The following is a 26,942-nucleotide window of genomic DNA, read 5'->3' on the forward strand; positions in this document are numbered from 1 at the left end:
TTTGTTTTGTATTTTGTTGAGTTTTTGAGTAGAGATTAAAATATGTTCCTACCTTCAAGCCTTGTCCGGTCTAGTCCATTTGCATCCTGGGAAAACAATCCTCGCAGTAAGCTGCGAAAACCTCCACGTTCTGACAAATGCATAGAAAAAGATTAACATGAGTGCATACATCACATAAGGACTGTGAATGAAAGGCAACATTAAACAAAAGTGCACTTCCCCTTCAAAGTTTTTTAAAGATGCATGCGGTACATGTATTTTGTTCTTGCCTATAGGAAGGGGAACTAAACCAGGTAGTAGAAAAGTTACCAAAATAAAACCACTAACAGTGCTAAACACCACTTCATCGAGCCAACACTTTAGAAAAATAGTCATTCCTTTTTTCTTTTTTTTTCGAGTAAGTGTCACAAAAAAGGCACAATAGGCCAACACAAGAGGAAAAATACACACCCAAAAAACCTGAGTCAGATTCCAAATTTAACAAACTTCAGGGCATTCGCTGTCAGGTCCCTTTTACAAAAAAAAAAATATTTCGAAAGTCATGTCTATTTTGCTTCTTGAATGACCACATAGGGAGTTGACCGTGCAGACTGACACAATACTGAACTAGTCAACAGCACTACCTGTACATGCAATTGAAATACTACACTGTATTAAATATAAAATACACATCCAATATGAAAGAAGAACAGCAGCTAACCCTGATGCTGTTCCAAACTACGAAGAAACATGTCAAACTGGAAGACGTGTATAAACCACCAAATAGCTTTTTGTGGCTTTTATTAGAAAGTCACACTCTCAATGAGCTTTTTGTTGAAAGGGGGGAAAGTATTTTTGTGTCACACGTGATCCGCAGATGCCTGTTTATTTACTCATCTGCAAAATGATTTGTTTCCAACTGAATTAATGATAAATATAATAAGTGATAAATGAAAAACAATAACAATCATAGCAATAGAGTTCCAGTGGTTTGATTTCAGCATTTCTGAACTTGGAAAAACTAGGTAACCATATTTGTTTGACCATCTGGTGGCTCCCTGTTTCAGCGGTTCTGGTTCCCCTCATCCCGTTCAACTGTGCCTCCAAATAAACTGGTGTAGAGAAAGGAAGCAGGGTATGACTTATGCATCACCAGGCAGAGCCAAGGTTGATTATTCATATCCCTCTGGTCTGCTGGCCTTGTGGTGGAAAGTATAAGGACTAAAGTAAGGAAGTGGTTTAGGTTGTTGGGGCTCAGCTTTTTTTTTCCCTCCTTATGTGCGGTGTATTTTGTGAAAAAAACAAAAACACATCATTGAGGCGTAATGGGGACAAGCACAGTTGGCACTGGTTTTGACTTGAAAAACAAAATTCCCAAGCTTTCCACACTCGGGAAGACAAGGACCTGAATCCCAGTCAGCACCGCAGCAAGATCAACAAACCTTTGAGGGTTCAACATGCTGCGGATTCCCACTATTTGTGTCTTTATGACACCGCTGTAGCTGCAATCCAGAAGTTCCATCACAATCCTCTCACTCAAATTGTGGATTTCAAGATGCTTACTGTGTTGCGCTCTATAGCTATGATAAATACCGGGTGAATTACAGTACAGACTGCAGTATGTTATTAGTGCTGCGCTGTGCCACACACACACAGACATGCACACATAACTACATTGTAGTTTTGCATCTTGGGTTATTCCCCCACCCCAACATTCTGTATAGTGAATAATAAACATCCGTGAATGCATATATACCTCTGCTCCAGCATGCTCTTTAAACCTCCATTGGTTACTCTACACACCCAAATTGGTATTTCGTGTGGTGTGCACATAATTACACGTTTGGTTGGTAAATCAAGAACTCTGGCAAAGCATTGCGCTCTGAAGGCTTGCCTCAAACTATAGCCTTGGAATGACTATTAATATCCCTCAGAGACAGCAGCAAAAAGCTGCGTCTTTTGCTTCAACGAACCAAAAAGTTAGAGGGGATAAATCTTTGCGAAGAAATGAAAGCTGGTATTTGTCGAGAGCATTCAATCTAATTTAAACAAAGCAGTCAGCCTGTCTAGACTCAAACTCTACTTTGTAGGTCGGGGTTTGCTGAAGTGGAGCTTTTGGTTGAAGTGCAGGCTTTTGGGGAAGTACTGGCCTGTAGTGTATTGATGTGTCTGAGATTAAAAAAAGGCAATGAAGAGTCCTCCTACAAGCTCAAAAAAAGGGTGTTGTTCCTTTTCAAGCGTGGGCCTGACAGCGTGTAAATGGACACAATCCCTGACTTTTAGTGTTTCTTACTCCCCCTTTCATTCTTTCTCCCCCTCACATCTGGACTATTGGCAGGGATTAGTTCCTGTGTGGTTGTGTTTGTGTATTAGCAGGGGACTCGGTTTTAGGGTTGGGCAGGTTTTGGTAGCTTACAATGCACTTCTGATCATCTCGCTGTTTTGAGCATCATTGCGTTTGGCCATTTGAATGTCTTGAATCAACAAAAGATGCAAATACAGTGTACACACCTAAAGCAAATGCCCATGAAATTATACAATTTCCATTTACATAAAAAATATATTCATTTTATTGTTATATTTTTGATTGAAATTTTATATGAGTTTAATTCATTTTTATTGCATTGTAATTTATCAAATGTATTTAATTCATTTGTTTATTTGTTGGTTTTAATCAACCTGTCCTTTCCTGTACTTGTACCTGTACTATTGTTGCAATCTTTGTGTTTAACTTTATTAAATGTTTGAAAATATATCTCTAAAGTCCCACACAGCTTCAGAGTTTGAAGTTTGTCACACAGTATGTAACATCACAAGATCAACATTGCACGAGACCTCACTGCATTGCAGTTCAGTGAGCATAAGCAAGAGATTAATATTGGCAGCGTTTAGTTTTTTGTGGCTTTTTTTACATCTACTTCAACTGATCAGAGTGTCACTGTGCATGACACCACGTAACTTGTCAGCATTTTGTGCTAGAACTCACAGTGCTAGACTTTTTCTTTTCTTCTTGTAGGTTTGCTTGTGGCCTTTTATTTTCAACAAAGAGAAAAATAAAAGAGTGTTGGTTTTCTTTAATGTTCCTCTGTGGGTAATTTCTTTTAACACTTGTGTGACCATTTTTAAAGAATGTCATATGACAGACGCCTTGTATACATCTTAGTTTTAAAGGCCTACTGAAATGAATGTTTTTTATTTAAACAGGGATAGCAGATCCATTCTATGAGTCATACTTGATCATTTCGCGATATTGCCATATTTTTGCTGAAAGGATTTAGTATAGAACAATGATGATAAAGTTCGCAACTTTTGGTCGCTGATAAAAAAAAGCCTTGCCCCTACCGGAAGTAGCGTGACGTCACAGGAGGTAGGATTCCTCAAAATTCCCCGTTGTTTACAATGGAGCGAGAGAGATTCGGACCGAGAAAGCGACGATTACCCCATTAATTTGAGCGAGGATGAAAGATTTGTGGATGAGGAACGTTAGAGTGACGGACTAGAATGCAGCGAAAGACATGTCTTTTTTCGCTCTGACCGTAACTTAGGTACAAGGTCTCATTGGATTCCACACACTCTCCTTTTTCTATTGTGGATCACGGATTTGTATTTTAAACCACCTCGGATACTATATCCTCTTGAAAATGAGAGTCGAGAACGCGAAATGGACATTCACAGTGACTTTTATCTCCACGACAATACATCAGCGAAGCTCTTTAGCTACTGAGCTAACGTGATAGCATCTGGCTCCAATGCAGATAGAAACAAAATAAATAAATCCCTGACTGGAAGGATAGACAGAAGATCAACAATACTATTAAACCATGGACCTGTAACTACACGGTTAATAATTTCCAGCTTGGCGAAGCTTAACAATGCTGTGTTGCTAACGACGTCATTGAAGCTAACTTATCAACCGGACCTCACAGAGCTATGCTAAAAACATTAGCCATCCACCTACGCCAGCCAGCCCTCATCTGCTCATCAACACCCGTGCTCACCTGCGTTCCAGCGATCGACGGTGCGACGAAGGACTTCAACCGATCACAGATGCGGTCGGCGAGACGGAGGAAGTTAAGGTGAGTTTGGCGGCTAACGCGTCTGCAATCCATCTCTGTCTTCCTGGTTGTGTTGCTGTAGTCCGCAGCTAATACACCGATCCCACCTACAACTTTCTTTTTTGCAGTCTCCATTGTTCATTAAACAAATTGCAAAAGATTCACCAACACAGATGTCCAGAATACTGTGGAATTTTTCGATGAAAACAAAGCAGTTTGTATGGGTCCGAATACTTCCGTTGCCGTCGTGACGTCACGCGCATACGTCATCATACAGAGACATTTTCAAGCGGAAGTTTCCCGGGAAATTTAAAATTGCACTTTATAAGTTAACCCGGCCGTATTGGCATGTGTTGCAATGTTAAGATTTCATCATTGATATATAAACTATCAGACTGCGTGGTCGGTAGTAGTGGGTTTCAGTAGGCCTTTAAACTATAATAAGGCATGTATGTGTATCTATACTGATTGGTTTAATGTTTGTACAACTTTTGGGGGAATTGCACTTTTTTAAAGATGTTGCCTATCATTCACAATCATTATGAAAGACATGACGACGGATTCTAAATATTAAATAAACGTAAATAAAAGTCCTCTTACGGCGGAGCCAATGGGAGCTCCACTATTCCACCCATAAAATCCAATAAATAACCATTCAAAAAGCGCCAACAATACCACATTTACATTTTTTGACTTGAATATTAACCATTAGTGATATTGTTATTATAAGCGCCGTGATCACTTCCGTGTGTCCCTTTTGTTTACATCATTGAGTGGTCTGCTGCTTCCTTGCTTCCTGTAAGTTTATTTTAGATCATAAATCATGCATCTCACCTGGACAGAAGAAATTTTCCTAACAAGTTCTCTTTATGTATATTTTGCTCCTGAAAATTAATCTGGCAGTCATGTCTCATAATATTAATTGGGTTTTGAGTAATGGGTAGATAACTAACTGTACTTGGAAGTCGACCACCTTTCCATCGCCAGACTTGATCTGTCGCCCCCTCTTGTTCTGATGTCATCTACAGAATCCATTTCCCCGCATAGACAGTGTGGATTAAGGTATGTAAAATTATTTTCATCACATAATTGCATATTTTTGTCACCCTGTTGCATGATTACCTCAAAACTGGCCTTTATTAACATTATGAGCAAAAAAGAAATATACTTTTGATAAACAGGTATATAGACACCATAGAATAGGGTTTCTTATACTCAGTGTCTGCCTGTCATGGGTGTTTCCTGAGCTTATTACTACATTTTTAATATTTGTTGTTCTTTTTCTTAAACCTTGCATGCCCCTGTGTGTTTTCAGTCTTGCATCCCCTGCTGTGAGTGTTTTGCGTTTATGATACGAATATTAAGCTCCATAATGTAGCCACTGGTGTGTCTGCTCTAAGCTAACGAGGAGCCACAAAATGGAGGCATCAATGGAGGCGACAAAGCTCCACTTTATACGCCATTTGACCAGTCTGTCAGCTCCAAGAAGGAACCACAAAGCTCGCAAGAAAAAGTGGTAAACAGGTAATATACAAAATATTTTCCATAGGTTCTGACTCAGTCTGCCTCTCTTCTAGGTTATTTTGCAAATTTTTTCAAATCCTGCAGGCAAATAACATAATTCAGGATGAAGATGCAAACAAAACACATAGGGTTGGATTTACAAAGACCCAAATGCTATGCACTGAACAGGCTGTGCAACAAAAAAAAAATTGTGTGTACTATTAGTGGGCCTGTTGCGTGTGATCTAACACTGTGAGTACAATTCAAAAGTGGTGCAGACTGGCTTATTTAAATGACGATTTTGTGTATACTATACATGGCATCACCACAGAGACACTCTCATTCCATATTATCGTGCTCCTACCTGTGGAGATTTGCTATGTTTTCAAACTAGCTGTTGTGTACTGGGGGAGTAGACGGCACAGACCACAAGTGGCGTAGTTAAGCTCAATGATTTTATTATATATGTACAATATATATATATATATATATATATATATATATATATATATATATATATATATATATATATATATATATATATATATATATATATTTTATTTTTTTTTTTATTTTTTTTTTATTTTATTTGATATATATATTAACGCAACAATAATAATATAAACTAGAGAATGCAGAGTGACAAAATCCAAAAGTGTGTGTGTGTGAGACTATGTGTGGAGAATAGCTGTTGTGTGTTACCGGGAGTGTTGAGCGAGAGGCGGAAGTCCCGGAGGGGAAAGGCAGGCTCGAATGTCCGTGAGGCAAGCAGGAAGTCGGGGGCTAAGTGGGGCGTAGAAGGTCCGTATCCAAACGGGAGGTTGAGAATCCAAAAGGGGAAGCCAGAAAACCAGAGGGGAATCACAGGAGAAGACGAGACGCACAGCTCATCACGTGGAACGAAGGCAGACTGCTGGAAGGACGACAAAGAAGACACGGGACCAATCAAACACGACAGAAGAGAAATACACAGAGAGAAAGCAAGGTTGTATAGAGCTTGATGATCGCTCACGGTATTCGAACAGCTGATTACGTTCTGGCCCGGAATAGCAGGTTGTGCAGGCTTTTGAAGGCTGAACCTCTGATCAACTTCAGGTTCAGTCCTGCTGCCGGCTGCACGCACAGGTGCGCACTTGGATGCACAATCAGCAGAGCACAGATGAGAGGGCTTTGAAACTTCTACCACTTTTTATGGGCACGTTTAGATTCATATTCAGATTCTTTATTGTTATAGCTCTTTGATTTCAAGCAGTGGTGTGTTTGCAGAATGAAATTGTCTTGCATTTGGCATCAACAAGCAAAAATGGTTGGCTAAACAGAATGAAAACAATAGAGAGAATAATATTAAAATAATAAAATAAAATACAATGAAAATAAGATAAAAACTAACAAAAACTAGGTCAGCCAAAGTAGTGTAAATATACAAAAATGTGTGTGCAAGGAGTATTTGCAAAATATGCATGTATTGCAAACAGGGTACATGCAACAGTTCTAAAAGTTGAACAAGAATGGATGAACCAGCCTTAGATAAATAATGTTAAAGTCGGTTGAAGTCTGGGATTCTTACAGGTGTTCAAATGTCTGATGACGGTTGGGTAGCAGCTGTCATGAAGCCTGACCGTTCTGCATGGCAGGCTGCAATATTTTCTGCCCGAGGGTAGGAGAGCAAACTGTCTGAGGCACTGCTGCTCTCATGCCGCAAAGAGATGCTGCTGGTGAGCAAACTCTCAATGGTGTTTTTATAGAAGGTGGTTAGGATTGATGGGCTGAGGAATGCTCTCATTAGCCTCCGCAGCAAGTGCAGGCGCTGTTAAGCCTTTTTGACAGTGGATGAGGTGTGCAGCGACGAGGTGAGGTTATCGGTTACGTGAACCCCAAGGAACTTGACTTTAGGGACGATCTCCACAGCAGTGTCCTTTATGTGGAGCGGGTTGAGCACGGGCCGTTTCCTCCTGAAGTCGATTACCAGTTCTTTGGTTTTCTTCACATTTAGTAACCAGTTGTTACTGCTGCACAAGTCAACAAAATGTTCAACCTCCTCTTTGTAGTGCTTCTCCTTGCCGTCGTGGACAAGACCCACCACTGTTGTGTCATTCGCATACCACATGATGTGGTTTGTATTGTGCTTGGCACAAGTCATGGGTAATCAGGGTGTAAAGTAGGGGGCTGGGAACACACCCCTATAGATAGTCTGTGCTCAGCATAATGGTGTGTGATCTGTTTTCCTCTCTCTGTACAAATTGAGACCCGTGAGTTAAAAAGTCCAGTATCCAGTTTTGCAGGGGAGTGTTCAGTCCTAATGGGCCCATTTTGTTGATCAGATGCTGTGGGATTATAATATTAAAGGCCGAGCTAAAATCCACAAACAGAATCTGGACCATTGTATTCTTTTTTGTAGGTGTTCCAGGGCCAGGTATAGTGCAGTGAATATGGTATCCTTGGTGAAATGATTTGGGCTATGTCCAAATTGAAGTGGGTCGAGTGACGGGGGTAAGATGGGGGTGATGTGACATTTGACCAGCTTTTTTACAGCACTTCATGATTATGGGTGTGAGTGCTACTAGGCGATAATCATTCAAATTTGTCACTGTGGGTTTTTGAGGAACCAGGAAGATTGTTGAGGCTTTGTAGCAGGATGGCACAACAGCTTGATGGAGGGAGATGTTGAAAATGTCTGCATGTACATCCGTCAGTTGTTCTGCACACTCTTTGAGTACACAGCCTGGTATCTGGTAGGGACTGGCAGATTTACCTGGATTGATCCTTTTTAGGGTTCAGCGGACCTCAGCTGGGTCAAGACACAGCGCTTGTTCCTCATGATGTCGAGTGGCCTTCACGGGAAGCATGTTGTTGAGTGCCTCAAACCGTCCAAAATAATTATTGAAGTGATTCAGGAAGTCGATGTTCTCATCACAGGATTGGGGCGAGATCTTATAGTATGTGACAGATTTAATTCCCTGCCAGAGTCTCCTGCTGTTTCTGAGTTCCTGAAAATGGTCTTGGATTTTGTGTTCACAGGCCCTTTTAGCCAGTCTGACTGCTCAGTTAAGCCTGGCTCTTGATATTTTAAGAGCAGCTTTATCTCCACATATGAAATCGAAGTCTCTTGCTCTCAGCGGGGCTCCCACCTTCGTCGTCATCCATGGTTTCTCATTAGCTCTTACCGTTATGTGTTTTGTTGCATGGACATCATTTGTGCATTTCTGAATGTACCCTGATACAGTCAGAGCATTCTCCTCAAAATCAACCTCCTGGTGCTTGGTGGTAGCCATCAGTGTGTGAATGTGTGTGTGAATGGGTGAATGTGGAAATAGTGTCAAAGCGCTTTGAGTTCCTTAAAAAGGTAGAAAAGCGCTATACAAGTACAACCCATTTACCATTTGAACACGGACGGACCAGTCGGTGCATTTGAAGCAGTCCTGCAGAACTGTCATGGCACCCTCTGGCCATACACTCACCAGCTTTAAAGGGGAACTACATTTTTTATTTATTTTGCCTATCGTTCACAATCAATATGAGAGACAAGAACACATGTCTTTTTATTTAATTTTTTATTTTAAAGATGATAAAAAATGCTTGGAAGATGCGGAAAATGGGAGTCACCGTTGTAACGTTCAAAGCGCTCATAAACAACTTTAAAACCCTCCATCAACATTTTATATACACACGGCAAGTCTATAAATAATGCAGTAACAGACCCGTTCATAACAATATGTAATATTTACAATATTTACCGTATTTTGGCCATTCTAATCATCGCCAGAACTAATTATTTGGCGCATTTATTTTCGTTTCCATAGCAGCGCAAGTCCGACAATGTGTGTTCATACTTGCGGATACAAAACGCTTGTGTGTGTTCTAATCATTCCAGATTTGGTAACAAACAACAAAGACAATTATTTTTGGACAACCTTATCTTTTTGAATCTGAATTTATGGGGGATGAACTATAGAACTTATAAAAGCAAGCACGAAGGAAGAGTGAGACGTTGACTCAGACAAAAGCCGAGAGAGTGAGCTGAAAGTGAATCGAAGCTACAAAATGTGGAACTTGAAGACAAGCTATTCCGACAGAAATAGAGTGCTTACCCATAATTAACCAGAAAAAACGTTAATGGTATGTTTTAGTTGTTAAGGACTGTTTCACTAAGTTCATCAACTAGTATGCCCTCCCTGATCAGAGGGCTGTCACCGTAGCTGAATGCCTCTTGCAGAACTACATTCTAGAACACTCCAGGCTTGGGTCAGATGGGGTGAAGCAATTATGCAGGATTTGGGGGGGTTGGAAAAAACACATACAACACCTTACAATCCAAAGTCAGATGGTATAGTCGAGAGGTTTAATAGGACTCTTTTGCCTCAGTTGGCCAAAATGCTCCTGTCACGTGAGGGAGTGGGACTCTTACTTGCTACAGGTTGCCTTGGCTTATAAAACCAGCATGCACTCCAGTACCGGCTTTACACCGTAGTTCATCACTCACAGCAAAGAGGCCCAGACGCCGGTTGAAGTGGTATTGGGGCCTCTAATGCAAAGCGGTTCAGCGGAAGGGTCCTCTGAGGACTTTGTTATTTCCCTCCTCTGTCGTTTGGGCACAGCTTTTAGCCAGGCTTTGGATAACAACATTTTGACCATCAGGAAGCAAAATACTTCCTATGACATCAGGTTAAGGCACAACCCTTATGAAGTTGGGGATCTTGTCTGGTTGAATGACCCTAGTGAGAGCCGCCATAAACTGGTTCCACACTGGAAGGGGCCTTATGTTGTGCGGCAAGGTATGGATAGGGATGGCGAGATAGGGGTCACTTATCAGATTAGTAGCCCATTTGGGCAGGACCCCCTTTTGTTGATCATTCACTATGATCGATTGCGGCGATACACTTTGCCAGTAGCATTTCCCTTGGGTGGCTCAGGTAGGGGCAGCACGGTAACACAGGAGTTAGTGCGTGTGCCTCACAATACGAAGGTCCTGGGTTTGATCCTGGGCTCGGGATCTTTCTCTGTGGAATTTGCATGTTCTCCCTGTGACTGCGTGGGTTCCCTCTGGGTACTCCGGCTTCCTCCCATATCCAAAGACATGCACCTGGGGATAGGTTGATTGGCAACACTAAATAGTCCCTAGTGTGTGAATGTGAGTGTGAATGTTGTCTGTCTATCTGTGTTGTCCCTGCGATGAGGTGGTGACTTGTCCAGGGTGTACCCCGCCTACCGCCCAAATGCAGCTGAGATAGGTTCCAGCACCACCCGCGACCCCGAAAGGAACAAGCGGTAGAAAATGGATGGATGGATGGATGGATGGCTCAAGTAGGTAAACAATTTCTCCTTCCCCGTGGTAGGATATGGTTGTGTCGCCAACTAGCCTTTCAGATATGTTTCTTTCTGGGGAGGACTCCCTAGCGGTGTTACGGAATCAAGTTCTGGTTCTGTGGAGTCAGACTTCACCACACAGACAGTTGTCATGCCTCGGATGTCACGGGTTGGTAGGCCATCGAAACCCCCTGTTTATTTGGAAGATTATGTGTGGGGGTGCCAGGTTTGTCTTGGAAGTCGCCGCTCATTCGAGTGGGCTTCATAAGTTCATGCTCATAGACTTAGATTGGTCAGATCTAGTCCAGCGGCTGGTACCAAAACATGTGGACATTTATTTTACTATGAGGGGACGCATGTAACAGTTTTATTAAATGATTGTTGTCTCTTCTATGACGTTGAGAGTGTTGGCGCAGGACTGACGTCATCAGGGGGCGACAGTGTTGTTGTTGTGTTGGGAATTCCAAAAAAATAAAGGAGGAAGCACACTCGCGCCAAACGAAAAGCAGTTCTCTGTTTTTTGTCCTTTCAAAGAGTATTTTCTAAATGCCCCACAGCTCAGACACTACAGTAGTATATATTCTGTGAAAAACGAAGGTCTCTAAAAATAATATTAAAATGACACCAAAACACATCAATTGAATTTGTTTGAATCAACCCCTTAAGTCATCCAGCAGTTATAACATGATAAAAGGACGTTGCTGAATAGACGATGTATCTAATATTTTTTATTTCTGACCAACCAATATGTGGAAACGTACATGTAGGACGAAGGATTCTCCGTCCAGCGTGTGTCTCTGCAGCGCGAGCACTCCACTCACAGTCATGTTTAGAACTGTCATGTGATAAATAAAACGCAAAATAGTTCTCCCAAAACAGTGGTAAGTGTTGATAAATGACATTCCGCGTGCTAAATAATATATTTGCATCTTCGCCTCCCAGTATTATGGCCGTTTTGATGATCAGTATATCTTTTGCATATTAGAGAAGACAGAGATGCATAATAGATTCCTTGCCTTATTCAGCTCACTTAAAAGACGCAATCCACTTTTCACATGTTTAGTAGATCAGCTTTGCATGTGCTTTAGTACACGCAAACCTTTCATAAATCTGGCCCATGCTGTACTACGCATTATGAAATTGACTCCAGGCTTCTGTAGGTGACGCCAGCAGGCTGATGCAGGACCGCCCACATTTTGGAGCTAAAAGTGGGTGTTCCAAAAGGTGCTGACATTTTTAAGAAAACAAGCCTAAAATCCCTACAGTGGAATTTTAATTGTTTTAGGTCCAGAACTATGAAATAAGTGCCAATGTTGTCAGCATTAGCGATGCCCCGTAATATTTACAGTACATTTATTTTTACACTTTAAAAACAGTTTAACTGATGAGCTTGCATCTGTTTTATGTTATTGACAATGTATTATTGTTATTTTTAATCCAAAAAACTGGAAGCCACCCAAAGATTATGTTCAGTCTTTGAGGTTGCACTCTGTATAGAATTTCAAGTGTTGCACATTTCTCCTGTTCCAATTAAACAATATTGGATGAAGTAACTTGGCTCATTTAAGTTATTCCCTGAGATGTAAAATACCTAAATGTGCTACAACAAACTACAACTTTCTGATAAATGAACACATTGAAATCAAGCAAGGGAAGGAAACAGACTATTTGACATGTTTTGCAACATTCTTCTGAAAACTCAAAAAAAGGGAAAAAAACAATATCATGTCAAACAGATGTATGAATGTGTGGCCAGTTGGGCTGCAGAAACCAAGAAGACTAACCATGCGGGAGGAAATGTGGTCACAGGGTTAAACTGCGATCCTGACTGCAAGGTATAGGTCTATACTTTAGGGACGGCAGCAAGATTGATTTTGATTCTCTGCAGACAACACTCCCACATAGCTCAATGCATTCCACTTGCTCGTGTTAGGGTATATTTTTACATTTCTTCCTTTTGCCTCGATGATTTTTAATTCTGCCGCATGAGGTTTGAATTCTGGTTTGCCTTTACTGGTTTTACGTCGCCACATCGAAACACTAAATTAAAAAGGCAGTGCGACCTTTCAAAGTGTTGTCAGAAAGGCGCCATATGCTTTTTAAAAAATTAGGCTACAGCAAATCTCTTTATTTTGAACTCTTTTAACGACTTTTTCCCCCTCAAGATCTGGCTACACATGTCAGTTTGAGTTCACCATGCAGCTGTGAGACATACCGATCTATCTGCATGTTTTGCGGATTGCACTTGGGATGTGCTGGTTTGAACTTCCACAAGATTCCAACATGCATCTTTTTGGGCATGTACTTTGACTGCCAAATGTTTCCGGAATGTAGGGTTATGTGGAAGAAGAGAAAAAGCATTCCCACGAGACCAGAAATATGCCAACCTGTTCTCAGAAGACCTTTTTTTAACTTTAAAATTCATGTGCACGGTTATTCTCCACAGGGGTCTCCAAACGATCACTCGCGAGCTACCAAGAGCTTGCCTCACCTTTCCAAGTAGCTGGACAGAGGGTTCTAGAAATGTGACGCACTATTATGCATAGCTACCTAACACTGGCCAAACGAACATACATTTTAAATGGCTCTTTAAGGTGAAATAAGTACTAATTACTATAAGAGAGTAGTTGGGAATCAGTTCTTAATGTTCACTTTTAGCCGCTAAAAGAGTCGGTAGTATATGAATGTCACATCGATGGCGTTTTCAGAATATACAGTAAGTACTGACAAAAGCTTACTTCAACATAATTGATGTAAAAAAACATACATGGGAACTGTACGTTATGTTGTTATATGATAAATTAATAAATTATGATCTTTTCATGTCACCACATACTGGCAGTGCTTCTCCCAAAAAATAGGCTTTATCGCTGGTTGTCATGGACTTTACCCACGTTCTTTTGTTGAACAGTCAGAGGTCGGGTCTTCTGGAAGTTTTCACAAGCATGAATTAAAACAGGTCACAGGTAAATGTTACAACGTTGGTTTCACTCCCGCAAAAGTATTGTCACATGCACCATGAGTGGGCGGCTCCACAAGCAATTTTCTGCCAAAAATGAGCCCCGATGAAGAATTTGTCTCTGTCTTTATAGTTAAAAGAGCAGACAAATCCACTGGTTTAGAGTCCATGGTCAACAAGTGATCACGAAGGTGGGCTATCAATGAGGGAAATTCTTATCAAAAGGATGTTTAACTAATTAGAAATCCATCCATTTTCTACCGCTTGTCCCTTTTGGGATCGGGGGGCCTGGACAAGTCTCTACCTCATCACAGGGTCAACACAGATAGACAGACAACATTCACTCTCACATTCACACACTAGGGACCATTTAGTGTTGCCAATCAACCTATCCCCAGGTGCATGTCTTTGGAGGTGGGAGAAAGCCGGAGTACCCGGAAGGAACCCACGCAGACACGGGGAGAACATGCAAACTCCACACAGAAAGACCCCGAGCCCAGGATCGAACCCAGGACCTTTGTATTGTGAGGCACACGCACTAACCCCTGGCCCACCGTGCTGCCAAAATTTGACATATTATTATAAATTAAAAATATTTATATCTGAGGCTAATTTCTCCTTTTCAAAAAAAAATTACCTATGTATCATTCTTTGATTGATTGATTGATTGAAACTTTTATTAGTAGATTGCACAGTACAGTACATATTCCGTACAATTGACCACTAAATGGTAACACCCAAATAAGTTTTTCAACTTGTTTAAGTCGGGGTCCACGTTAATCAATTCATGGTACAAATATACATACTATCTAACTTTTGAAGACAGCTTAAAGGGGAACTGCACTTTTTTTTTGAATTTTGCCTATTGTTCACAATCACTATGAGAGACAAGAAGACAAAAGTTCCGGTTTTTTTGCTTTCTAACATATGAAAACTGTCTCGTTCTGGCTGGCTAGCAATACAACTAATGGGAGCAATCAGTTCTACCTCTAAATCACTTTAAAAATGCATTCAAAAACCGTCAACAATACTTAATTTAATCCCGTAACCTGTATAACAACCAAGCTGTAGCGACATTGTTATAATAGGAGCGAACACTGAGGAACTCTTTTTTTCAGCATGTTTCATTATTAGCCGTAGCAGCTAAATACGGCAAAGAATAAGCTAGCTTCTACATCAACACGAAACACGTTTGAGTTTGTAATGCACAACTCAATGCGATAAGACACCAATCTGTACTGACCGAAAAACGAACAAAATTACTACAGTATCTGTAAAGTATTAGCCCACATTTCATGTTTTGTTTGTACACAGCTAACTGTACAGCACATACTGTCTGACATGATACGCTCATGACGTGCTGCATGTATCATGATCAATATAAAGTGTGACTCATTTGATGGGCAGTTCTCTCTTTGGTACAGCTGGCCAGGGACGGTTTTTACTGGTTTATTTGGGGTAAGCATGCCATTTTTGTCAAAATAGCTCATCTCCAAATTCCACATTTGCAGCTTTGAGTCAATTTCCCCTCACTCTATCGGCTTCCGTCGGCTCCGTTTCACCCTCTTCTTCGTGCTCGCTTCTGTAAGCAGCAGTTCATCTTCCGTATATTCAGCTTCAAAAAGATAAGATTGTGAAGCCTCATTTGTCCAAAAATAGTTCTCTTTGTTGTTTGTAACAAAGTCTGTAATGATTAGAACACACACAAGCGTTTTGTATCCGAAAGTAGGAACACACATTGTCGGACTTACGCTGCTATGGAAACCAAATAAATGGGGCAAACAATTAGTTCTGGCAATGATTAAAATGACTCAAATATGGTAAATATTGTAAATATTACATATAGTTATGAACGTGTCTGTTACTACATTATATATAGACTTGCAGTGTGTATATAAAACGTTGATGGAGTGTTTTGAAGTTGTTTTAGAGGGCTATGAATGCTACATTTCATCGCAGTTCCTCTTTAAGGTTACTAGGGGTTACACATTCGGAAACATTAATCTTTTCAAGGGATTAGACATACCAAAACAATATGGATATATGTATAGAAATAACAGTCAGGCAGAGTCATGGCCGCATATGGTGTGTCGGTTCTTCAAATAAAGTCTAATGAAGTTCAAGACAAATGTGTTAATCTAACTGAATATTTGATAAATTAATATTTATTTGCTATAATATTCTAACACTGGTTGTATGTATTTTATTTTACTTCAGATACTGATTATTATGTACGTTACTGTCTCTTTCAGTTTAGAATCAAATAGATATGCAAACTCATAGTGATCACAAGTGAACAGAAGTGAAGCTTATATTCAAACTGAAGGATTGAAACATTCGACTCGGCTCAAGTTATGTGGATGGTTACTTATCTATTTATCAGTGCTCATGTGACATTTTGTTCAAATGTGAGTATGCAAAATAAAAGATTTGACCCAGAATTATTGGAGCATGTCCTGACAAATTCATCACTATAAAGGGGTCATATTATGATTTTTTTTCTACATTTAAAATATTTTCTTGTGGTTTACATAACATGTAATAGTGGTGTTTTGGTCAAAATTTTGCATAGATTTTGTTTTACAGACCATCTTCAAGCTCTTTCTGATTTTCTCTTCAGGATGCGGTGTTTTGTGAGCGGTCTTATTTACTTGTTGAAGCCCTTCTACAGGCCAAGCCCCCTTCGACTGTGTCTCCACCCCGTCAGCCATGTTGTAGTTTTTAGCACTTCCATATGAAGTCTGCTGACAGATATAAGTTAGAACTAAACGCTACATTTTATTAGAAATAGCAACAGCTGAGGAATTTAGCATACACGTTCATGTGCGAAATAGTCTGCCCCACAAGAGGATAGAGAAAAATAAAGAACTTATTGATTACAACTTTGGACTACAACTGAATAAAAGGTGGGCTCCAGCCTCCAGCAAAGCTCTTTGGGTAAACCTCTACCATATATGGAGATATCCGCTGACATAACTGAGGAAAAATGCGTCACTCAAGTCTCAAATTCCAAACGGAACGTTTGGAGCATGTTTTGAAGAAGGTAGGATTGTTTTATAAATATCTGCGCCATGCCTCAATGGTTTGATTTCAAATCCGTGGGACTTATGGGCATCCCAAATACACAAAAACAGGTACCTTCATGTAAGAAAAGTTAGTTTTGCATAACAGGACCCCTTTAGACCCCCATCTGTGTGTGTGCTTATTAATCTGTGTGAGTATGCTACATAGTATTGCAAGTCAATTAAGAATAATAACATTCTTACACTTTACATACACTGAGTTAAAGGCCTACTGAAACCCACTACTACTAACCACGCAGTCTGATAGTTTATATATCAATGATGAAATCTTAACATTGCAACACATGCCAATACGGCCGGGTTAACTTATAAAGTGCAATATTAAATTTCCCGCCACACTTCCGGTTGACAACGTCTATGTATGATGACGTTTGCGCGTGACGTCGATGGTTGAATAGAAAATAGAAAAAGGAGAAAGTGTGGAATCCAATGAGCCCTTTTACCTAAGTTACGGTCAGAGCGAAAAAAGATACGTCCTGCACTGCACTCTAGTCCTTCACTCTCACGATCCTCATCCACAAATCTTTCATCCTTGCTCAAATTAATGGGGTAATCGTCGCTTTCTCGGTCCGAATCGCTCACGCTGCTGGTGTAAACAATGGGGAAATGTGAGGAGCCCTTCAACCTGCGACGTTACGCTACTTCCGGTACAGGCAAGGCTTTTTTTTATCAGCGACCAAAAGTTGCGAACTTTATCGTCGATGTTCTCTACTAAATCCTTTCAGCAAAAATATGTCAATATCGCGAAATGTTCAAGTATGACACACTATCTATCTATCTATAGAATGGATCTGCTATCCCCGTTTGAATAAAAAAAATTAATTTCAGTAGGCCTTTAAACAGCTGTTGAAAATGTCACTGAGCTGGAATGAATAATAAGAAAGCTACAAGCAGCTTTTTATAAAGCAGACACCAGTGTTTTGTTTGCCTCCATGGATGCAGTGGTTTCACTGATATTTGGTGTGGAGCAGACACACCCATGGCTACATTAAGAAGTTTTATAGTATTCAACACAGAAGTGTACACTTCATGCTCGCAGCAGGGGACACAAGCTACGCCGTGGATATCGGCGCTCAAAAAGAAGAGGAAAAGAAGGTAAGCCGCTGCGATTCTACTTTGCGTCCTCTTTTACTGATGTTTATCCAGTTGTGCTTCAGAAAATGCTGAAATACTTCACATAGGGTGGGAACACTCAGGGGTTTTGCAAGAAAAAGCATTACAATTGTCATTAAAGGCCTAATGACAGGCAGGCACTGAATATTGTGTCTATATATTATTATAATTTATATTTATTTTTTGTCATAATGTTAACCATAGTAGTTTTGAAATGATCATGGACCAGGGTGACAAAAACATTTAATTTTGTGATTAAAATAACGTAATCCAGTCTGGCGATGGAAAGGGGGCGTTCCAAGAACGGTTAGTTATCGACCCATTACTCAAAAACGAATTGATATTAAGGGAAATGACAGCCAGATTCATTTTCATGTGCAAAAAACTCATACATAGAACAAAGTGAAATTTCGGTCATCTGCTTTGGGTCCTATGGGGACTTCATTCTGTGTCATTGCCATTCATACAAAACAGAGACAGAGAACAAATGTTGCAAAAAGTCATTTTGTCCATCCATCCATCAACACCCATCCATTAAAGGCCTACTGAAATTAAATTGTTTTATTTAAACGGGGATAGCAGATCCATTCTGTGTGTCATACTTGATCATTTCACGATATTGCCATATTTTTGCTGAAAGGATTTAGTAGAGAACATCGACGATAAAGTTCGCAACTTTTGGTCGCTGATTAAAAAAAGCCTTGCCTGTACCGGAAGTAGCGTGATGTCACAGGCTGAAGGGCTCCTCACATTTCCCCATTGTTTACAATGCAGCCAGAGCGATTCGGACCGAGAAAGCGACGATTACTTCCTTAATTTGAGCCAGGATGAATGATTTGTGGATGAGGAAAGTGAGAGTGAAGGACTTCAGTGCAGTGCAGGACGTATCTTTTTTCGCTCTGACTGTAACTTAGGTACAAGGGTTCATTGGATTCCACACTTTCTCCTTTTTCTATTGTGGATCACGGATTTGTATTTTAAACCACCTCGGATACTATATCCTCTTGAAAATGAGAGTCGAGAACGCGAAATGGACATTCACAGTGACTTTTATCTCCACGACAATACATCGGCGAAGCTCTTTAGCTACTGAGCTAACGTGATAGCATCGGGCTCAAACGCAGATAGAAACAATATAAATAAACCCCTGACTGGAAGGATAGACAGAAGATCAACAATACTATTAAACCATGGACATGTAAATACACGGTTAATAATTTCCAGCTTGGCGAAGCTTAACAATGCTGTTGCTAACGACGCCATTGAAGTTAACTTAGCTACGGGACGGCGGCGGCGGCGGGCGTTGTAGCTTTCGACAACACCCCGGCCGCCATCAGAGTCGGCAAGAAATATATATTTCCCCAAAGTTACGTACGTGACATGCACATAGCGGCACATAGTGACACGCACGTACGGGCAAGCGATCAAATGTTTGGAAGCCAAAGCTGTACTCACGGTAGCGCGTCTGCTATCCAACTCAAAGTCCTCCTGGTTGTGTTGCTGTAGTCCGCCGCTAATACACCGATCGCACCTACAGCTTTCTTCTTTGCAGTCTCCATTGTTCATTAAACAAATTGCAAAAGATTCACCAACACAGATGTCCAGAATACTGTGGAATTTTGGGATGAAAACAGAGCGTTTTGTATTGGATTCAATGGGTCCGAATACTTCTGTACCAATCATTGACGTCACACGCATACGTCATCATACATAAACGTTTTCAACCGGAAGTGTGGCGGGAAATTTAAAATTGCACTTTATAAGTTAACCCGGCCGTATTGGCATGTGTTGCAATGTTAAGATTTCATCATTGATATATAAACTATCAGACTGCGTGGTTGGTAGTACTGGGTTTCAGTAGGCCTTTAAAAGCCTAATGACAGGCAGGCACTGAATATTGTGTCTACCGGTATATATTATTATAATTTATATTTATTTTTTGTCATAATGTTAACCATATTAGTTTTGAAATGATCATGGACCAGGGTGACAAAAACTTTTAATTTAGTGATTAAAATAACGTAATCCAGTCTGGCGATGGAAAGGGGGTGTTCCAAGAACGGTTAGTTATCGACCCATTACTCAAAAACAAATTGATATTAAGGAAAATGACAGCCAGATTCATTTTCATGTGCAAAAAACTCATACATAGAACAAAGTGAAATTTCGGTCATCTGCTTTGGGTCCTATGGGGACTTAATTCTGTGTCTTTGCCGTTCATACAAAACAGAGACAGAGAACAAATGTTGTAAAAAGTCATTTTGTCCATCCATCCATCACCCATCCATTAATGTGCTTTATGAAAGGTCGGAGCTATACACAGTTCACTGACTATCTCTACTAAAACCAGGGACGTGTGTGTAAGTCATAATTTGTCCCTCTCGGTCTGTTTTGCCTTCCAGCAGCAGTGGTCAAAGTGGAGTGGACAGCTGCAAAGGGGAGAGTCGGGAGCAGCCTAATTATTGACAGATGCTGCGACTGTGACTTTTCTCCCTGCTCGCAGAGGTAGGGTACATTGCAAGCATGTCACCTACATGGCCAGATGTCGTTTCAAAGTCAACACTCTTAGCAATTAGACATAACCTCATGCAACAAGTAGCTCGGCCCACGCTGGGAACAACACATTGTGATTGATGGAGGCGAAAAGACGCAGATCCTCTCTTTATAGCACAGGTTGTTTTCTCCACAAACCGCAATTGATGATTCATTTTTGTTTGATTCCTCTTCTGTTTTTCACTTGTGGACTTTCCCCAGGACAAAAAAAGAGTGTTATGCATCCTATAAAGTCAGACATGTTGTGGCAAGGCTTAATTCCTTTACTTTATGCGTGCCTGTGCGTGGGTGTGTGTTATCGTTCATCAAAAACAAAGAAGGACAAACTTGTGTTTACTTAAAGTCAGAAAGTATTCAACAACAAGATGAGGAGTGCAAGAAAGTTTGATTGTCATGTGGAGGAGGGAGGATGGGCGGGGCTAAGAGGTGCTTGTGGTACCGCCTCAATGTGGCCAATGACGTCATGCTGCGAGAGCGACTGGGGTGTGCGGCTTCCGCGGATCAGTCAAGTCAGTTTGGTCAGAGCTGCACATCGCCACCGGACAAAGGTACTGTGTCTTTTCTTTGCTGGACACATCTACATCAGAAATTATTGTACTTTTTGATGCATTTGAAACTTGCAATTAGTGTAATAATTGCGAAGCATTAATTAGGCTACTGAGTTTTGTGCTTCAATTAATTCTGTGTTAAGTTTAACTGAGGAAAAAAATGTTACGATACATGCCAATCTGTATTTTAATGCATGCCTTTTTTACGTTTTGGAAATAAACTTTATTTATGTAGCACTTTCCACAGTAAAACAAAAAAAAACAAAAAAACAAGGCTACAAAATTGGTACAAGACAGATGCTAAGAACAAACAAAATGCAAGTAAAGTGACATCAAATGATAATAGGCCAATTAAAATTCAAATTGTTTGTGACATAGCCAATGCGTAGTCAAACGTTCATTAAAATATACCGATTAGGTTAGAAGTTAGAATTATTATTTGTGTACAAGTAGGATGTTAAAAGGACCTTTGACAGGACATTGCATTAACTCTTCTATGTACAGTCCTGTTAACACAATTTACCATTGGATATAAGAAAGTGCACATAGATTAATCAACTCCATTTGAGCATTTTTGTTGAAGTATATTTTGAGCATGTGCATAGAAAGAAAAACAGCTAGATCTGCATATTTTGTGGGAGAGACATAAAGTAATACGGAAAACATTGTGAAATATAACAAAGTATCTGTCCATTTTTGTATCTGAAAAGGGGTAAGAAGAAATGCAATTTTACTCTACACTATACGTCCGGTTTATGTTTATTGATTACTTAGGAAGGTTAGTTACATTTTTAAAGGAAAACAATAATGGAATGAAGCAGTTATTTTATGAATAAACGGTCAGATTACTGTTCAGTAAGAAAAGTTTTACTGAGTAAATGTAAAAATTCCCACGTGACCCGGCCTAAACACAGCATCAGCAGTCTTTAATAATTTACTGCACAACTACTAGCAACACTTGTGTCTGTAGATGGGATTATGGAAAATTTAGACAATGATACTTAAGTGTAACTTGAAAACAACCTCCATAGCTTTAGAGTAAAAACCTTAATTTCTCATAAAATTACAACATTGTTACCTTCATATATCAATATCAAAATATCAATACTCTGGTAGCAAGGCTTTGCTGTTATCGATTCTCATATATTATTCTCATATATTGCTACTTTGTGGGAGATGTGAAGTTGGAATTAATCACATGAAATGACTTGATTCCAGCTATACTGTGTTGATAATTAACACTGTTTAAATATGGCGTCTTGATAATCACGTTGGCAGGAAATATACGTTTTGTTCCATCTCTCTAATTTAAGATAGGGGTGTCCCAATGCATCTTTTTCACTTCCGATATGATACCGATATTGGAGCCTTGAGTATTGGCCAAGACCGATATTGATCCGATACAATATCAAGCTGGAATCACACATACGTATATTATTTTGTAGTTTAGAATGTTAGAAAAGGTTTTATCAAATGCAATTGGTCAAACAGAGAACAATAGTAGGTAAACTATTTATTCTTCACTGTCTGGAATGGACGTATATTGTCCTTAAGTCAAAGTGGAGTGATAATTGTGTTTTGGTGACACCATGTGGCCACAATAATTCATGAAGTTGAGCTCATGATGCAGAAAATTTAATGATGTGGACACGTTTGTTACTGGATACTATATACAGTACAGGCCAAAAGTTTGGACACACCTTCTTTTTCCATGTGTTTTCTTTATTTTCATGACTATTTACATTGTAGATTGTCACTGAAGGCATCACAATTATGAATGAACACATGTGAAGTTATGTACTTAACAAAAAAAGCTGAAATAACTGATAACATGTTTTATATTCTGATTTCTTCAAAATAGCCACCCTTTGCTCTGATTACTTTTTCGCACACTTTTGGCATTCGCTCGATGAGCTTCAAGAGGTAGTAACCTGAAATGGTTTTCACTTCACAGGTGCGCTTGAAGCTCATCGAGAGAATGCCAAGAGTGTGCAAAGCAGTAATCAGAGCAAAGGGTGGCTATTTTGAAGAAACTAGAAGCTGAGATAGGCTCCAGTTCCCCCCGCGACCCCGAAGGGAATAAGCGGTAGAAAATGGATGGATAGAATATAAAACATGTTTTCAGTTATTTCACCTTTTTTGTTAAGTACATAACTCCACCAAAATGATTTTCCGAGCGCAGCCACCGCTGTTGCTCACTGCTCCCCTCACCTCCCAGGGTGTGGAACAAAGGGATGGGTCAAATGTAGAGGGTAATTTCACCACACCTAGTGTGTGTGACTATCAGTGGTACTTTAACTTTTAACTTAAACTAGCTAGAAACAACACGGGAAAAAAGTGCTTAGTGAAGTTGAAGAAGTGTAGATGGAATTATGTTACAGTAAAAAGTGAGCAGCTATCAATAGGAAATGAACAAATAGATTAATAAGAGTCAACATAGAGGATAATATACCAACAATTGTTGGTGCGTCAGCATTGTCACAGTCAGTACACGACATGTACTGTAGGAGGAGGGCAGCTTGATCCATTAATTGGTGGTGTCGACTTTAAGGGTAATGTCAGTATATTAATGATACTAAAATGATTAGATTTTTATTTTTATTTTCTTGAAATCATTTTTTTATTGTTTTTGTTCATGTGTACACATTCAGAGAGTAAGCCTTTGGACACAGGAGGACTTTGGTAGCAAAACGTATTTCAACGAGTAATAGATAATAATTGTTTATTTTATTTAGTTATTGTAGACTATTGACTTTGTTTTGCTCAAACAATTGTATGTAATAAAGGAGAATAAGGAACTAGTTAAAATAGTGTGTGGATATTGTTAGACTGTGAATCGCACTTAACTGAATAATACATTGAAAAAGTTACATAATACATGTGATTGGTAACAGTAGTGGTATCAGCCGATCTCACTTATGGAGATAGCATAAATCCTTAATTGGATCATCCCTATTTATAAGGTAATAGATTTATATCAGGGATGACAAGCTCTGGTTTACTGGATATTGCATTGTTAAGAAGATTTGGGGTATCGGCCATCACCATTTTAAAATAAGTAATATATTTGTTGTTGGTGCAGGTCTCAGGACAATGATGGAGCTAATGAGCGTGACGCCTTTCTACAACATTAACAGTTCAGAGCCCACCTTTGCGAACGGCACGTTGTACGAGGACGAGGACGAGTATGACTACAAGGACGACCACGTCGAGCTGAGGCAGTCCCTCAACATCATGTCTCTCATCGTTTACTGCCTGGCTTTTGTCCTCGGCGTGCTGGGCAACGGCGTGGTTATCTGGGTGACAGGATTCAAGATGAAGAAGACGGTCAACACGGTCTGGTTCCTCAACCTCGCCGTGGCTGACTTCCTCTTCACGGCGTTCCTTCCTTTGAGCGTGACGTACACGGCTATGGATTTCCACTGGCCTTTCGGCAAGTTCATGTGCAAGCTAAACAGTACCATCAGCTTCCTCAACATGTTCGCCAGCGTCTACATCCTGATGGTGATCAGCATCGACAGGTGCGTGTCGGTGGTGTGGCCCGTTTGGGCTCAAAACTACAGAAGTGTCCAGAAGGCGTCCTGTGTGAGTCTTGCCGTTTGGATGCTGGCTCTGATTCTAAGCACTCCATACTTCATCTTCAGGGACACGGGACCCTCGTATAACAATGAAGAAATCATCAACTGCTTCAACAACTTTGCATTCTCGGACGACTACGTGACACCTCACGTGACCCAGCTGCGGTTCTTCCGCCATCAGGCCATGACCATGACCCGCTTCTTTCTGGGTTTTGTTGTCCCATTCACCATCATCGTCTCCTGCTACGCTGTGATAATCCATCGTCTCCGCAGGAATCGAACCCTCGCCAGCCAATCAAGTCGCCCCTTTAAGATCATCGCCGCCGTTATCGCCACTTTTTTCTTATGTTGGGCTCCCTATCATATCCTGGCTCTGATTGAGCTGGTGAATCACATGTCTGTCTATGAGAGCGACATACTCGACCACGTCATCACTATCGGGGTCCCCATAGCAACCAGCCTGGCTTTTCTCAACAGCTGCCTCAATCCACTGCTCTACGTGTTCATGGGTCAAGATTTTAAGGACAAAGTGCGTAAATCCATCCTTAAAGTACTTGAAACTGCCTTCCAGGAAGAGATGTCCCGCTCGTACACTTACACAAACTCAATGGTCACCAGTCGAAGCAAAGAAAAGTCAGTCTCTGAAGCCGAGGTGTAAAGCTGTCCATGCTCATGCTAAAGACTCCAATTGTACATAGCCAGTGAAATTGTATATGACAAAATAAACATTGTATTCTGTTCTGTTTCCATGACTACGTTTACATGCACACAATATTCCTGTATTAACTGGAATACATGTAAACACTCTTTCAGATGTAAGGTCATTTTACGATGAGTAAAAAACAGTTTGGACCCTGGCACATGTCTGCATTAATTTGAAACACATAAATTGGTCATATTACCAGTATTGCACATGCTCACTGTGCAAGTCGCAAAGGATTTTGGGATTTGTCTGGGTCCGGTGGTAGAGTTTTACATTTTATATGATAGATATCCTTCAAAATGGCCAACATTTCACTAATTAGTTCTCAATATATTTGTTCCTGTAAATTAATCTGGCCATCATTTCCCATAATATCAATTCGTTTTTGAGTAATGGGTAGACAACTAACTGCACTTGGAATTCTCCCTTTTCATTGCCAGACTTGTTATGTCGCACCCTCTTGGTGTGACATCATCTACAGAACTGGAGCCCATTTTACCGCATAGACAGTGTGGATAAAGATGTGTAAAACTATTGTTTTGATCTCTTAATTGCATGTTTTCAAAACTGATGTGGTTAACATTATGTGCAAAAAAGAAATCACCATTTACATACTTCTCTGCTTTTCCATAGACACCGTAGCCTGTTTCCTCATGCTCGTCAAGCATCTTAAGGAAAACTTCAGTAGAAGAGGACGCAGAATAGAATACTAGCGGCTTAACTTTTTTTCATTTTGTTTTTGATCGCCGGGTCAGGTCTTGTTTAAGTTTTGATTAAGTTTTGACTCAGGTTCTAACTCAGTCTTTTACCCCTCAAGGGTATTCCTGATTTGAGTCTTTTAAAATCATTTCATAGCGTTATAATCGTTGCTGTGAATTACACTCCTATTGCTTAGTCCGTCCTATTTTGCGCGAGTCAATTTGACAAGAGTACCATTCTTTCCTCATTTTCCCATCGATTGGAAATGTATGCAGGCTGACCCCTTCTTTAGTTGTATTTCTATACAACCTGCAACAATACAGCTGGCGGGCATATTTTATAATTCCTTCGATATATGTTCCGAAATAATGAAGATGCTACCAAAACACATAATACACAAAATGAAATTGTCTCCAAATTTTCTGAAGGTGACGTCAGTAGGCTGTTGCAGGCTCGCCCACATTTTGGAGCAAAAAGCGGGCATTCCAAAATGTACTGAAACTCGTAAAAAACAAGCCTAAAATCACTACTGTGTCTATTTTGGGAGTAATTTTACCAGTACACATATTGTTTGGATCCAGAACTAGGAAGTCAGTGTCAATGTTGTCAGAATTGTCTAGTATCCTGAAAACATGAAAACTCTATTGTTTGAGTGAAGCATAGGTGCAAATTACTTTAGTCAGCTAAGAGACAAAGAGTCTACCAATCAATGTTTCACTGTGCACATATGGATCCCAATTTGATTAGCCACCATATTTGATCTGAAACTTGCATGTTTGTTCAGCACCATGTCAACATGCATTTGTAGACGTGAAACATGCAATACAGCCAAAGCAACAAAATGTAACACTGAGGCAAGATGGGG

At 40.2% G+C, this 26,942-nt stretch overlaps 1 protein-coding gene across 1 annotated transcript; it reads left to right on the forward strand.

Annotated features, from left to right (window-relative positions):
• The first annotated feature begins 20,441 nt into the window (after positions 1–20,441).
• Positions 20,442–25,524, forward strand: LOC133660664 (chemerin-like receptor 1). The gene is made up of 2 exons (XM_062064241.1): positions 20,442–20,501; positions 24,180–25,524. Exon 2 carries the CDS (start codon positions 24,191–24,193, stop codon positions 25,331–25,333), a length of 1,143 nt encoding a protein of 380 aa, XP_061920225.1. The 5' UTR covers positions 20,442–20,501; positions 24,180–24,190; the 3' UTR covers positions 25,334–25,524.
• Positions 25,525–26,942: the final 1,418 nt, after the last annotated feature.

Source organism: Entelurus aequoreus, linkage group LG11, assembly GCF_033978785.1.
Source record: "Entelurus aequoreus isolate RoL-2023_Sb linkage group LG11, RoL_Eaeq_v1.1, whole genome shotgun sequence".
Classification (NCBI taxonomy): Eukaryota; Metazoa; Chordata; class Actinopteri; order Syngnathiformes; family Syngnathidae; genus Entelurus; species Entelurus aequoreus.